Raw genomic sequence first — 17189 nt, 5'->3', positions numbered from 1 at the left:
AGACAAAAGAAGCACATTTGTGAAGAGCACTCAACTAGAAGGTACTTACAAAGCTGTTCGATGATGAGACATGAATACATTATCTTTCAGTCGTATGTCATACAATTGTGCTATAAACTGAGATCAAATAATTTTGGTTCGTCTGTGTTAATGGATCAGTTGTATGAACATATCATTGGAGTTGACCTGAAGGTAATGTATTCGTGACTCATCTTTGTACAACTTTGTGAGTACTTTCTAATTGACAGTTCTTCATACAAATGTATCTTTTATCTGTGTATACTATACATTTTATAGTCCTCCTGTGAAAATGATTATTTAAGCGAAACCGGTAGGGAATAAAATTGTATTTATACACACAATGTTACATGTACATGTACACTTACATCTACATACATACTCCGCAAGCTATCGTATGGTGCATGGCGGAGTGTACCTTGTACCACTAATAGTCATTTCCTTTCCCGTTAATCGCAAACAGAGAGAGGGAGAAACGACTGCTTATATGCCACCGTATGAGACCTAATTTCTGTTACCTCCTCTTTGCTTTCCCTACGCTAAATGTACTTTGGCGGCAGTAGAGTCGTTCTACAGTAAGATGCAAAAGCGTGTTCTCTAAATTTCCTCAACAGTGTTTCGCAAAATGGAAGTTGCCTTCCTATTTGAGTTCATGAAGTATCTTCATAACACTCGCACGTGGGTCGTAAACACCGGTAGCAAATGTGGCAGCACGTCTCTGAATTGCTTCTATGTCTGTGTGTAACCCAATATGGTCGTCAGCTCAAATATTCGATCAGTGCTCAAACACGGTATAACATTTCAGCTCCTCAACACCAAATTAAAACGTTCCACTTCAATTTGTTTGCACTTATAGCGATCCCAGCTTCCTCAACCAAATTAAAACGTTGCGTTAGGAGGTGTCTGCTTCGTGCAAAAGGTCTTGAGTTCATATTGACGACAACAAGTAATTCTTCATTACAGACGTTTATTTACAAACAGAACTGACAGACTTCACAGACTCAACAACTGACTCTCGGAGCTAACCGCACTGCATATCCGAACTGGCAACTGACAACTTCTAGGTGTATTAATATCTTTCCAAACAATGAGAGTTTTTGACAATGTTTTGTTTACAATACGATAGCAATTCACGACTTAAAACTAAATTAGACATTATAGAATTTTAGTACAGATTCAAGTAAGTAAAAGGATCAGTACATATAAATCCTTACAAGCATAATTTCCAAATAGATTTTATAACATTTTTCTACCAGCTTCTGGATAACCTTCACCAGATTTTTACCGATGTTTCCAGAAATATCTTGACATTTGATTCTGGATATTTCTTGAGTGATTTAGAACAACTATTTATATGTAAAATGATTTAAATCGTGTTTCAAAACGTAAATAAATCTTTTTAGCAATATTTCTTGATACAAATCGTCTTTCGAAATTAGGTTATGAAACAGTTTTCACAAGTTTTCGTATTTTTGCGATCATAATATAGAATTTCTCCATAGAAAGTTCCAGAAGTGTGCATTAAACGTTCATTTACAGACTTTCTCTTTAGCTGGTGAGTTTTTAAAAGTATTTTGTCCATATTATACAAATAATTTAGCTCAGAACTGATAATTTATACAATTAATCAGAGCTACAGCAAACAGTGAGTCTTTCTTTTACAAATTGAAATATAATTACAAAACTGAATGAAAATAGGTTACTAACACTAATATATATTTACATTAATTCTATTTTTGTTCTTTCTGTGCAAAATGTCCTAATATTGACACAGTACAATATTTAAACATCACCAAAGTTTTCCCTTTACATTTTGCATATCTGTATCGACATCCCCTAAAAGTCTACAGTATCGAATACTTCAGTATGTCCCAATATGTCCTGTAATGTTACAACGGGTTCCACAAATATTCTATAAGCGATCTCCTTTTTACGTTGGCTAAATTTTCCTAAAACACTCTCAACAAACCTAAGACGACTATACTCTATCCCTGTTACCGTCCTTATTTGCACATTCCATTTCATAATGCTTTACGCCTAGATAGTGGTTGCGTTCAGCAGCACCCCACTAACACGAAATACAAATATTACACGGTTGTTTTTCCTACACAGCTGTATTAATTTACATTTCTATACTTTTAGAGAAAGCTGCTCTTCATCACACCAAACCGAAATCCTGTGTAAGTCATTCTCCATTCTTCTACAGTCACTCAACGACGAAACTTTCCCTTATAGCACAGTAGCATCAGTCAACAGTCCTAGATTGCTGCTCATCCTCAATTGCTGCCCATTTTATACGTTACATATTTTATCTATGTAAGAAACATGAGTGGTCCTACAACATTTCTCTGGGACCGTACTGACGATGCTCTAGCCTCTGATGAACACTCGCCGTCCAGGGCAATGAACTAGGCTCTCTTACTTAAGAAATCTTCGAGCCACCCGTATATCTGAGAACTAGTTCCGTATGATCAGCAGACTTTCATTAACTGCCTGCAGTGTGGCAACTTGTCAAAAGCAGTTCAGAAATACAGGAATATGGAATATTCCTGTTGCCCTTCATCCTCGATTCGTGGCATATCACGCGATAAACGGACAAAATGAGTTTCGCATGAGAGGTGCATTACGAATCCGTACTGATATGTCGACAGAAACTGTTCTATCTCAAGGAAAATTCTTCCTTTCTAATTTGAAATCTGCTCAATAACCCTGCAGCCAACCGACGTCAAGGTATTAGTGACTAATTATGCGGGCCTCGTACTGGAGTGAGGGACAGAGAGAGAGAAAAAGAGTGGCTTGAGAGGGTTGGAGGGAAACGAGCAAATGGATCGGCTAGCAGCCTAGAGTGAAACACGAAATTTTGACCGTAATTGAAATAAATTGTACGTGGAGATGACATGTAGCCAGACGAATGGATGGTATATGGATGACGCTATTTGTGTATTAGATTCCAGGCAGTCAGGAAAGACCGAGGCGATAACGCAATGGAAGGCGGACGGATAGATGGCATTAGAAAACACACGGACACAAGATGTGTGCCAACAGCCCCAGACCATTATGCTTGAGAATGTATAGAGGGAGAGAAGGGTTGGATCCATCATGACAACTTAAGTTATAATTACACTATTTACATCGTTCAGTTCGAGCAAATTATACATTCCCCGGCAATAAAGTGTATCACCCAGACGGGAAGAGGAAACTTCTTCGGTTGAGAGGGTATGTGCTGTTGAGAGTGTATGTCATGTTTCATCTCTGAGGAAAAAAGTTAATTTATGAATTACTTAGCATGATGAATCGACTTATCAGAATGACGATGACTTGATGCTTGCGTTGATTAATTGGAAAGGCTGTCATGAAGCCGTTGTATCTTCTTCTGAGGACAACTGATCCCTACAGTTGTGTTCGTTTACTCGAGACAGAAGCTGTACAAACTTTACATCACAGGGATGCACAAAATTAAGGGTTACTTCATAAACAACAATAGCATAATTCACAATTTAAATGGTCAATATAATGAACTAAATGATCGTCGCCCAGAACTGAGCAACATCAACTGCAGCGCTTTCAGAGTTGATCACCTCTGTATCACTACATGACCCAGGTAGTCTTGGACACTGCCACAGGTGATCCATTGTCGGTTCTCCTTCACGTTAACATTCTGTCGATCCTTCAGACAGTCCCCGTTTAACAAGGTCGACCCTTGGTTTAACAACTTCCTACCTCAGGCTCTTCAGTGACCTCCGATATCTTAGGCACTCAGCAGGTTTCAAGTTGGTAACATCTAGCTGTCCACAGTTGATCTGTGAAATTCTGAGTTTCAAACTAGATCTTGGAGGTTGATAGCCATGGAAAAAGTGCAAATACTTTGATTAAACCATTTTCTTTTCAACGTCTGCAGATATTTTACGAGGTATGTCAATACGTGCGATACGTGAGAAACAGTGAACATTTTCTGTAGGTATCGGTTTCAGACATACATTTGTACTGCCTTATGCAATGTAAGACCGGATCAAAAATATTTACCAAATACTTTGAATGCCATTCTTCTTCTTTCCATATTATTATATTACAACAGCCTTAACACAAAATATTCCTTGCTAAAAATAAGAATTACCATAGAAGATGTTGTCTCTGTAAGGTTCATTCACGTATCCATGTTACTTCCATAACATTTTGTGCCATAGCATTTCCTTGGACTTTCACGCATTCCCGTAATCTGTCATACTGGCAAGAGAAACCATACAAAAACATACAGTCTCTCGTACCTTCTAACCTCGCTGGGGATGTATCGCTTACCCCACTACCCTGAGATAAGGGGCAACTTCACTGAGCTCAAGGCCGAATGGACCAACGGCATTTACAAGGAAATACATCTTGAAATATTATTCTCCCTGCAATTATTTTTTGGTTGTTGTTGTTGTTATGGTCTTCAGTCTTGAGACTGTATTGATGCAGCTCTCCATGCTACTCTATCCTGTGGAAGGTTCTTGATCTCCCAGTACTTACTGCAACCTGCATCCTTCTGAATCTGCTTAGTGTATTCATCTCTTGGTCTCCCCCTACGATTTTTACCCTCCACGCTGCCCTCCAATATTAAATTGGTGATCCCTTGATGCCTTAGAACGTGTTCTACCAACCGATCTCTTCTTCTGCTCAAGTTGTGCCACAAACTCCTCTTCTCCCCAATTCTATTCAATACCTCCTCATTAGTCGTGTGATCTACCCATATAAACTTCAGCATTCTTCTGTAGCACCACATTTAGAAAGCTTCTATTCTCTTCTTGTCCTAACTATTTATAGTCCACGTTTCACTTCCATACATGGCTACACCCCATACAAATACTTACAAAAACGAATCCCTGACACTTAAACCAATACTTGATATAAACAAATTTCTCTTTATCAGAAACGCTTTCCTTGCCATTGTCAGTCTACATTTTATATCTTCTCTACTTCGACCATCGTCAGTTATTTTGCTCCCCAAATAGCGAAACTCCTTTACTACTTTAAGTGTCTCATTTCCTAATCTAATTCCCTCAGTATCACCCGACTTACTTCGACTACATTCCATTATGCTCGTTTTGCATTTGTTGATGTTTATCTTATATCTTCCTTTGAAGACACTGTCATTTCTATTCAACTAGTCTTCCAAGTCCTTTGCTGTCTCTGACAGAATTACAATGTCATCGGCGAACCTCAAAGTTTTTATTTCTTCTCCATGGTTTTTAATACATATTCCAATTTTTTTTGTTTCCTTTACTGCTTGCTCATTATACAGATTGAATAACATTGGGGAGAGGCTACAACCCTGTCTCACTCCCTTCCCAACCACTGCTTCTGTTTCATGTACCTCGATTCTTATAACTGCCATCTGGTTTCTGTGCATATTGTAAATAGCCTTTCGCTTATTAATGTAATAGTTCGGTAATTTTCAAATCTGTCAACCCCTGCTTTCTTTGGGATTGGAATTATTATATTCTTCTTGAAGTCTGAGGGCATTTCGCCTGTCTCATACATCTTGCTAACCAGATGGTAGAGTTTTGTCAGGACTGGCTCTGCTAAGGCCGTCAGTAGTTCTAATGGAATGTTGTCTACTCCCGGGGCCTTCTTTCGACTCAGGTCTTTCAGTGCTCTGTTAAACTCTTCACGCAGTATCATATTTCCGATTTCACCTTCATCTACATCCTCTTCCATTTCCATAATATCGTCCTCAAGTACATAGCCCTTGTATAGACCCTCTATACATTCCTCCCACATTTCTGCTTTCCCTTCTTTGCTTAGAACTGGGCTTCCATCTGAGCTCTTAATATTCATACAAGTGGTTCTCTTATCTCCAAGGTCTCTTTAATTTTCCTGTAGGCAGTATCTACTTTACCCCTAGCGAGAGAAACCTCTACATTCTTACATTTGTCCTCTAGCCATCGCGGCTTAGCCATTTGGCACTTCCTGTCGATCTTATGTTTGAGACGTTTGTATTCCTTTTTGCCTGCTTCATTTACTACGTTTTTATATCTTCTCCTTTCATCAACTAAATTCTATATTTCTGCTGTAACCCATAGATTTCTACTAGCCCTTGTCTTATTACCTACTTGATCCTCTGCTGCCTTCACTACTTCATCCCTCAGGGATACCAATTCTTCTTCTACTGTATTTCTTTCCCCCATTCCTGCCAATTGTTCCCTTATGCTCTCCCTGAAACTCTGTACTACCTTTGGTTTAGTCAGTTTATACAGGTCCCATCTCCTTAAATTCCCCTCTTTTTGCAGTTTCTTCAGTTTTAATCTTTAGTTCGTAACCAATAGATTGTGGTCAGAGTCCACATCTGCTCCCTGGAAATGTGTTACAGTTTAATACCTGGTTCCTAAATCGCTGTCTTACCGTTATATAATCTATCTGATAACTTCCAGTATCTCCAGGATTCTTCCATGTGTACAACCTTATTTTATAACTCTTTTATGATTTTTATGGTAGTTAGCATAAAAACTACATTGTTCAGCAAGTTCTTTACGTTAGTTCGTGTTTTGAGGTTCGGCTGTTACTTGCTAGTGCGTACTGATATAAGATATGGCTCAGAACCACGGATCGCAGAAATACTTGATTCAGGCCGCAGTTTGACTAGCACTGTTCTAAAGAATCGCTGCACATAGAAACCCAGGCATTCACTGAAATACTTCCCACGGTCATCCGTCACCCTCCTAGCGCCAAGCCTACGGTCACAGATTGAACCGGTTTCTTCCTTAGCTCACGTCACTAAGATAATTCGGCTTTCTCCTCTTGCTGGTTGTAAAATAAAATGAAACTTTAATATTTAATTCAACAGAAAGAGGAATTATGGTGACGAGACCGAGACAGGACTTGTATGTATCTTACGTTTTCTATTTTTATGTTTCATGTACAATCCATGGGATGAGACAAGATATTATGGATTAAAAACGAGAGACCAACCGAATGGAGAAAAGCATAAACAAAAGAAGTTAATAATTTAAGACGAAAAGAAAGAAAAAGGAGAACTGTTATCCAGAATCTTCAAAGTGTTACTTCTTAAAGTAAGGACAACTGCTCTTTTTAGCTCATCTTTCAGGGGCATGCAGCCTTTAACATTAAGAATTTCGTCCACTCAACCAACAATTTTTAACTTCAAACAAAACTTCATTGAATTTTAAACACAAGACAGCTGATCTTGTGACACGTAGTATATAAAAGCGAAGTCCCATCACATTTTGGTACACATGGCACTTAATTATTGTATCAGATAAGTTATAATGTTAAGCAGTACTGCCGAATAGATTTTCCATCACATCATAATTTAACATATTTTAACATACATTTGTGTCATGGTAAAAGTACCGAGGAGAACTAAAATGGTTACAGAAGCCACATATTTCACAACACGATCTATAATTGCGCTCTGAAAGCAATACAAATATCTTAACTGAAAATCACTCACGAGAAGTTGATGTTCACACAGACAGTCTTTCAAATAATGTAATTATTCAAGCTGATGATGTTTCATTCGAAGTAAATGTTCCAATGGACGACACATTATGTGAATCGATAATTAATCAGCCAATTGTTCCAATTACAGAACTACTACGAAGTTTTTAAGATTTGGAAGAAATCATAAAATGTCTTAACATTGAACATCAGGCGAACATTAATAACACATTAGCTTAATTACAAAAGCAGTACATGCAACAACAAAGAATGTTGCAGGAACTAAAAAACATTACAGTCATTTAATAAATATGACTAGTAGATTCAACAAATTTTCACTGCTTTTCAATGCTTTAACTGATGAACTGGACAACTGAAGATGACCTATAGTGGTCTTCCAGAATCCATATATTGTATGTCTACAGAACAAACACAATTTGAAGATACTGTAAGAAAACTTAGAAAACAAAGTCGATATATTTGTCGAAGAGCTGGTGGCTAAGGTGCATAAACAATTTGATGATCAGTGCAACCTCATTGTTCATAACTTTTCACAATGGCTTCACACAAGGATGTATAATTAGATTCAGGATTAGAACGTGTCGTCAATGAACAAGTCACAACTGCTATATCCGAAATTGACCGTCACACTGTCTCAATGAGGTCAGAACTAGCACAGATTAAATCTACTAGAAGCAAAAATTTACCAGAATGGTGTGATCACGTTTCAATGCAAATCATAAGTGTGCAGAAAGAAATATCTACAGTTAGAGGAATAGTTCAGGGCACCCCACTAACTGATAATCAGACATGTGATAGCTACAGTATTCTTGCAGTGTATCACGTGACGTCCTGTAACAAAGAGATTTCCTTTCATTTATCGCCAAAACGCATAACGTATGAAGCAGAGGTTTCGTCCTCTCTATCCTCTATTCCACATGATGAACATTTCACATAGCACAGATGATTCCGGTTCTTTTTGCTGAATAAACATATTCCTCATCCAGTTGCGCGCACAGAGCCCTTAAAACTTGTGTTACCTCAGTCCTGGAATTAACAACAGGCTATATGCAGGGCGATGGCGCCCTTTTGGCAACTCAAATGGCAGAACAATCTGAAAGAGCATTTATATCAAAATACTAGACAATTTGTCTGCGGGAAGGACTCAGGACACAGGTTTTCAATCCTGAACCATTTCATGTTCAACAGGGTAGTCTCTGCAGATGTACTGAGACATACTTAGAAAAAAGTCACTAACGGGATGAGTCAACATCTCATAACGATGTGTTGACATTTCTGAAGGTGAAATTGCCTTTACACATTCACAAAAAACGATTATACATCCTGGATATAATCTAGAAATTTTTTTTCCAATTGTTGAATCCATGGACCAGCTGTACGAAGGCGTGATGGTCAATCACAACAACAAGATCTCTCCACACTCAATTCACCCATGTGCACAGAACCACAATTCATAGTGGCATAATGGCAATGCTGCCCAAGTGATGGTCACCACCTATTTCACCTAGTTAAGTTGCATAAGGTACTGACCACCACCCACTGTATCTGAATAGTGACAGAACATGATACAATAACGATGTCATCCTGCTCACCAAAGAAAGAGGAGTAGACTGTTTTATAGAAAAAGAGCAAAGGTTACTGGAATTCTCGTAATGCAAACAAGAAGCAAGAGAATATAAGCAATGCTCGCCAGAAAAATAACCCGATGCCATGGTCCACCTGACACTAGTTGGCAGAATCAAGTTACATCGACAAATATTACTGAAGGTATCAGTGAGCCACAGGTGCCTACCTACTGTGAGCCTTCATGAAGCTAATTCTGACCCCATTAAACCCTCCAATGATGATAGTGAGATGAATTGAGTATGGATCAAGAAATATGTTATAACAACCTACAATTTCAGTTAAGGTCATATCTGGGAAAATTGCTACTTCAATCATTATAAACACTGGAGCCCCTCTTAAAATTGTATTATAGCATTTGTTCTGCAAGAGTAGGCAGATAAACCAAGTGCTGAATTATTCAGTACAGAAATGTCTTTTAGCTAGAGCTCCAGGTGAAATGCGACAACCTTTATAGTGGCAGTCAGAGATGGTTGGTATGACAGGAAATTGAGTTATGAAGCGTCCATTCCAAATTTCAAGTTATCTTCTAATTGAATAGTTACTTTTCTGGACATAAAAAAATCGACTTTTCTTTTCGAACTCCTGTGGAACATGGTTAATACTACCAGGATTTCAAATAAAGTTCTTGAAAACCAACGGTGCACCTCAAATAATTCTTCAACTCTCTGTGGTAAAAGTGAGAATAACGGATGTTACAACCATGCCAAGGTAATTGAATTATGTTATTCAGTTTAGAACATATACTTCAGTTAATCAGAATGCATATGAAGTATTTACATGCATTTCGTGAAAAACAATGTTTGTATTACACGAACTTGAAGCCACAAGATTAATTATGAAGAAAATCTTACTCTATTCCATGGGAGAAACAGGAGACTGTTGCGAAGAGGTAAAACGAATACGTCACTGGAATGTCACTGAACAATTTCATTCCACATACTGTCATTCATAACTAGAAGAAGACAAGTCTAATGGCCCAGTTTGTAGAGTCATGGATGCACGTGCCAAACCCTACTGTTCTATTCACTTTTACTATACAAATCTATTGTTTGGGTCAATATGCGCCGACATAATGAAATGCTTAAAAGAAATTCTACTGACACATGCCTTTCGTACAGCTGTGAACCATCGACATTGTTGTATAATTACAGTATTTGTTACTGAAATTAGCGATAGCAATAACATTGATAATAATAATAATAATAATACACAGAACTTCACTAAAGAATATTTATTATTTTAATATTCATGCAGGGCATATTAGGAACAACCAATATTTGCACCAAAAAGTCATTCTCAACAACCATCTTTCCGTCTTCCCACATCACTTGCTTTCCTTCTTACTCACTGCAGTTTGGACACAATTAGGTGACACGTGTTTTGCTTACATGTTTATAACACTTTCCACACAACATGTTTGTTTTATCGTCACTGCTTGCAGGACAGAACTTAGAGCTTGCACGTCTAGTACAATTTCTTGTTGTTCGTGATTCAGCCACACCTGCCACTCCTTCAATGCCTTGGATGCTACTGACCATTCTCAAAATTTCTGCGGTTCTTGGAAAAAGCTTCCTTCATGCAATGTGCTCTGCAGCCAGTGACTTTCCGAGTACATCCTAAACTATTCTCCTTCTAGTCAATTTTCTTGCTTTTCAATTAGGGTCAATCGAATTCTACAAGACATACGCACTTTAAGCAGGATCATCAAGAATGTTGTAGAAAATTATAATTGGCCGTCTATTGGTTTTTCGTTTGCGTGTATATATTCCTGTTAGTTGATCGAGTGTGTCTACAGGCCCTTTGGTTGAATTATAATCTAAAATCACCTTTGGCTTCTTAACAGCCCCGTCACATACTTCCCCACCATGATGGAGAGTGCTCATTACTAACACATTCTTGTCTCTCTTAGGAATATAATTGACCAACGTAGTGTCATTTATGAAGTAAGTTGAAGAGCTATGAACTCCTTGTTGGTCATAATTTGTGGAACTCTGGCTTACTTTTGTGTGAGGTTCCCAACATTGTCAGTTTCCTTTTCAGGAGCAGCCGTCCCAAATTGTATGAAGTTAAAAGAACTGTCACGTGTTACATTCCGAGCTCATAAACCAGAGGTAAGATCAGCAACTACTCTCATTTCCTGTTTTTTTTTTCTGATGCCGCTCCATTCTCCTTTCTTGTACCTGTATATATTTGGGCTTTCAGTACATACGAAGATTTTTCGTCCGACAGATTCCATATCTTGATCCCATACTTTACCAGTTTGCTTGGGAGGCACTGCTTGAATTGACAGCTGCCTCTAAATGCTACCAGCTGCTCATCGACGGCCACATATTCCCCCGAAATTGTATAGTTTAGGAAGGACTTCTAACCACTTCTTCCAGATACTGCGAATTGCGGCTAGTTTATCAGTGTGTCGTCTTTAGTCTCTTTTGGATTTCATATCAAACTGCAAGACGCACGATATTTTACAGAATGTTTCTACCGACATGGTTTCTTGAAATGTGTTGCACCCAGTATCCCCATCCTATAAACTTTTCGAAGATTGCGCATGTGATCTATACACCCGCGAGGAACAGGAATACTAAGTATGCATGAAAAAGAGAATCATCAATGGTTGTCCATTGTTTACCATATACTCGTTGTCCCACAGCATTTGATACCTTTGTTATTTCATTCTGAAATAGTGTAGAAATACTTCAAATGAACTTTTTACATCACATATTCTTCTGCCTACATACCTGGTAACTCCCGTGGTACTCCTGACGACTTGCTAATCCTGTAGGCGGGAGTGTTGTGCTGTTGGTTGCAAATGCCATTCTAAGTGCCCGTTTTTAGAAATAGAAGTTTTTAGACTACTTTGAACAGACTGCGGACTGTCGTCGATGTCATCAGAACGCTAGCTTCCAGATACATTATTGTCCTGATCTTCGAACTCGGTAACTGATACTTCTTCTCTTAAGCTACTTACTAATTCTTCCAAATCAGCGTCAGTAAATGATGTAATCGCCATGATGTCACAATTCAGACTGATCGCAAACGATAGAGAACACAAACTGAGTAGAAACAGTAGATAATTCGAACAGTTTTCAAGTCGTAATGACAAGGCCATCGTTGTAAACGCTGCGCTTTTGTTGACTTGTTGAATGTTGAATGTGAGTGTAAACAATGCAAGTCATTACTTCTATAACATACGAGACAGCCAGAAAGTATTTGACTCTACAGTAATCATATTAATGTTGGGTTACATTCCCCCGGACGTTAAGTATGTTACTCTGAAGGTTTATGGGCAGGCAACTAAAATATTTGAAATCTCGTTTAACCACATACTGCCCTTGCATTTTCAAAGTCACCAAATATCATTACGTTGATTTGATGTTAAAACAATAATAAACGAAATTTATAACAATCTCGAGTCATACAGATCCGAACAGAACAGCAGCGTTAAACAAATGCGTTTGCCTTAAATGTTTGTTAACGAACTGAACTAGAGATCTTTCCTATAAGATTTATCAAATACAGTAACAGAAGCATGCACCTACGCTTTTTGATCAGGAAGTATAGAAAATAATATTTCATCACGCGAGTGTAAAAAAAGGTTAATTTTCTCTCTATATGGTTTCGACGGATTGCTTAAGTATGGACGAAAACTTTTCCTACGTTGAAAATGGAAAAATGTCTATTTCAGTCTAATTCTCTTCTATAAGCACAATAATACTGGAGTAACTTAGACGCTATTTTTTATGCGAGGCGGCTATTATTTCCATTAATGGTGTCGCTTGTTGCGGACGGAATTTCTTGTTTGTAATCAGGCGATCGCATACCACACTGTCATTAATTATCCCTTGTATGTCTCATCATATCTTTTTTATTTCTTCTCGTGTTTGTGTTCTTTCTTCAGGGATACCCACTCTCTGTTTAATCTGTCAATCGATCTCACTCTGTATGAGGCACAATGCCTTTAGTATTCCAGTATTTTAACTTCAATCAACATAATGAAACTTTTCACTCTGCAGTGGAGCACTTCTTGGCAGATTAAAACTGTTTTCCGGACCAACACTCGAACTCGGGACCTTTTCTTTTCGCAGGAGAGCCTTTGTGAAGTTCTGAAGGTAGGAGACAAGGTACTGGCAATAGTAAGGCTGTGAGGAGGGGGCTTCAGGTGGTAGAGCACTTGGCGGCGAAAAGCGAAGGTCTCAAGTTCGAGTCTTGATCCGGCACAAGATTTTAATCTGCCAGGAAGTTTCAATCAACATGTCCGTCAATTTTGTATGGATGGTATTCAATTTTCTTTTATTCTCATTGAAGGCTATTTCTCTAATATCCACTGATGTATTAGATATGCTGTTATGCTAAATAACATATCAGTGATCCCCAACAGTAAACAGATTTGAAAGGTACAGAAAATTCAGACACTACCTACAGACACAGAGGAAGGATGCCATTTTTAACACGACGCCAGTGATTTGTACGCCTGTTCAAGAAATCAGTCGTTTTCATGCTTAATGAAGGTGTACTCAGTTCCATACTTACCTTGACTGTATTATGTAGTTTCAATTTTGATTGTATCTCCCTCCCTCCCTCCCTCTCTCTCTCTCTCTCTCTCTCTCTCTCTCTCTGTCTCGACAGCCAAAACCTCCTCAGTGGGAAATTAGTTTTGGTTTGAGACTCAGAAAGGCTTTCTTGCAATCAAGAAACTAAAAAAAGTGACTGAAACAGTTGAAACATAGTATTTCACATCTAACCAAAAACTCGTACAGGTAAGGATTGACAGTCGTAAGCGAATAACAGCGTGGTATATTTTTTATCATGTGTGTGTGCTAAGGATCGGATCAGGATCTTCTGAAGTTACTGGCTTTGTGCACATTGTCGAGTTCCTTGATGAACTATTCAGAGTATCTGAAATATGTATCGAGCATATGCAACGCTTCCATACCACTAAAGAGCAGCGTCCTGTGATGCTTATACAAGTGACTCCTTGCATTATGGTTTCAATAGCAGCGAACGCAAATTAGTGTTTGGCAATGAATTAATCTAACAGAATCAAAAGCCTGTGAGCGGGTATAGTACATTGAACAAAGAGAGTCTGAACAGATTTACGAGAGCTCCTGTAGCAGCATTAGCAAACGTGGCTTGCGAACGATGTGCTTTGTAATGCGGATGCAAACTCAGTTAACAGAGAATCGTGTATTACAATGAGTTCTGTGCCTCCGAGACGTAGAGAGACCGGGAGAAGCACCTGCGACATTGGGAAATACGTACGCGTGAGGTACACAGAAACAGCAAGTGTGTTCTCCTGTATGTTTGTAACATTTTGTAACCTCAATGAGCTTCTTAAGAAGTATAGTAATGTGTACTTTATCATTGATATGGACATTGGGATACGAGCAGTGCCACGGACGTATGATTCCACAGGAAGATGGTGAAAGTTCTTTCGAACACGTTCTGGACGAGATGACACAGGATATTATCAGGGCGTACTTTGGGAATTACAAATGCATGGCAACAATTTCTGATTCGCCTTATGCCGTATGGGACAAGACAGCGTCGCTAAGGGCCAGGATGACGTTTGTGTTAAACGGCAAGGACGATGGTGACGAGCAGCTGTTGGTGTCCGCTTTGGATGCGGACTGCCTGGACTTCGTCATTAGGCATGCCGACGCCTCGGTAGCTGTCGATGCTTTGCTGTCTGCGTCGCGCCGAGCTGTTCGTCGCGCCAGGCTCCGCCTCCTGCTGCTGCCGGTGGATAGGGACCATCCCGTCAACGCGAGCGACGTCTTTGGTCTCCCAGACATCAAGCTCGTCCCTGATATCCTGGTGGCCAGGACAGTGGATGAGGGAAACAGGTTAACAGTCTTGCCAGTCTGTTTTACTTACTCTGACATATTACTAAGCCATTTAACTGTGTTGATCACAAAATATTGGTCCAGAAGTTGGACCATTACAGAATAAGGGGGGGGGGGGGAGGCGGGGGGGTAGCTCACAATTGGTTCACCTCTTACTTTAGCAACACGCAGAAAAAAATAATTATTCACAATGTTGGTAAGGGCTGTGGTGTGGGATCTGAGTGGGGTACTGTCAAGTGCGGGGGGTGCCCTATCGATCAGTGTTGGGGCCGCTCCTGTTCCTTATTTATATAAATGATATGCCCACTAGTATTATGCGTAACTCTAAAATATTTCTGTTGGCTGATGACACTAGCTTGCTAGTAAAGGATGTTTTGTGCAATATTGAGTCGGTTTCAATTAGTGCAGCACATGACCTCAGTTCATGGCTTGTAGAAAATAAACAAACGTTAAATCACAGTAAGACTCAGTTTTTACAGTTTCTAACACACAATTCAACAAAACCTGACGTTTTAATCTCACAGAAAGGGCATATGATTAGTGAATCTGAACATTTCATATTCCTAGATGTTCTGATAGATAGTAAGCTGTCGTAGAAAGCCCACGTTCAGCATCTTGTTGGAAGACCTAATACTGCCATTTTTGCTATTCGAACGGTTTAAAAAGTGAATGATTCTTCGACACGTAAATTAGTCTACTTTGCTTATTTTCATTCACTTATATCGTATGGTATTATGTTTTGGGGTAACTCTTCCCATTGTAGAAGGGTATTTTTGGGTCAGAAACGGGTGGTTCGTGCAAGAAGTGGTATGAGTTTACAAACCTCTTGTCGGCCTCTGTTCACGAGTCTGGGTATTTCGACATTGGCCTCTCAATATGTATAATCCTTATTGACGTTTCTTGTTACCAAAATTAGTTTATTCCCAAGAATAAGCAGCTTTCACTCGGTTAATACTTGGCAGAAATCAAACCTCCATTTGGATCGGACATTCATAATTCTTGTGCAAAAAGGTGTGCAGTATATTGCTGCATCCATTTTCAATAAGCTGCCACTCGAATTCAAAATTCTTTGCAGTAATCCACACGCTTTCAAACCGAAACTGAAGAGTTTCCTCATGGATCACTCCTTCTATTCTGTCGAGGAGTTCCCTGAAAAATTAAGCTGATTCTTATTGTATTCCCGATATCGTTTACTTAAAGTTATGGACTCTTTTTTTTTCAGGTTCATGAACATTTATTTTTATCTGTTATTACTTTTGTGTTGTAAGTTCATGTACTGACACGTTCCATGACCTTCGAGATTTGCTCTTCAATTTCGTCCTAAGTAACTTCACGTGTAAATAAAAAAATAAAGATTAATTTTACTTCTGGAGACGAAAGTAGTAGTGAAACAGTTAATTTTTTATATTCTGACACATTCATAAATAGCATTTCAGATTCCCGACTCCGACCATCTTGAGTGACCATTTAGGATCTAAAAATTAAAATTAAAATATTGTGTGTGGTTACGGTGTCACACGTACAAGGGAGTTGCTTTTATTGCACCAGCTCCTAATTTGCATCACTGCTAAAGAGTTCCTACCTGTTGCACTAGCTGACATTTAGTGAGGTCAAGATAACTACATGCTTCTTACAGGCATACTGAGAGCGTTGATGAGTAAGTGGCCTTAGAGGTTGGGTCGATTTTAAAGGATTTCCACTTCATGGGGTTTTGGTACAGCAACCAGTATGCAGAATGTGGTGAAAACAACAGCCTTGGCTACAGAATTAATTGTATTGCCTTATGTGTCAGTGGGACGCGTTTCGCCTTACACAAGGAATCGTCAGACTTACCTACATTAATTACAACAGGATTACAAAGGGTTGATCCTAACTTGCGACTGGGAGATTACAAAATTTTTGAAAATTATCATTATTCTGTTGGTCAGTGGATTTTGGGTGCCATTGATACGGCACCGGCAAAAATAGACTACCCACCTTACCTGCAGTGTGGCCCACTTTAACGTTACAGTGCATGTACTCTCGAACAACAATAGATGCTGAAAACCGACCATCACGGGTATGAACGTAGGGCAGGAGCTCATGAAAGTAAATACTATGACACATTCTAAAACGTAAGCAAACATTATTTTCAACACAGACTTTAGTTTTTATTGTTTTTTTAATTGTCATCCTGCATTACATTTTAGGTAACCAACAAAAAGAATGACTTCGATTGCTTCTCAATACATAAGTTACATTGCAGAG

The 17189-nt window shown here is 38.9% G+C and overlaps 1 protein-coding gene across 1 annotated transcript in view; it reads left to right on the top strand.

Moving 5' to 3' along the window:
- Positions 1–14658: 14658 nt before the first annotated feature.
- LOC126336056 (glutamate receptor ionotropic, kainate glr-3-like) overlaps positions 14659–17189 on the top strand; it is a 123514-nt gene continuing 120983 nt past the window's right edge. The window contains exon 1 of the mRNA XM_049999536.1: positions 14659–14958. Within this exon, the coding sequence (XP_049855493.1) occupies positions 14659–14958 (300 nt within the window). The remainder of the gene's footprint in view (positions 14959–17189) is intronic.

Source organism: Schistocerca gregaria, chromosome 2 (genome assembly GCF_023897955.1).
Source record: "Schistocerca gregaria isolate iqSchGreg1 chromosome 2, iqSchGreg1.2, whole genome shotgun sequence".
Lineage (NCBI taxonomy): Eukaryota > Metazoa > Arthropoda > Insecta > Orthoptera > Acrididae > Schistocerca > Schistocerca gregaria.
The sequence above is the reverse complement of the archived record's forward strand: the minus strand, read 5'-3'. Positions and strand labels throughout refer to the sequence as shown.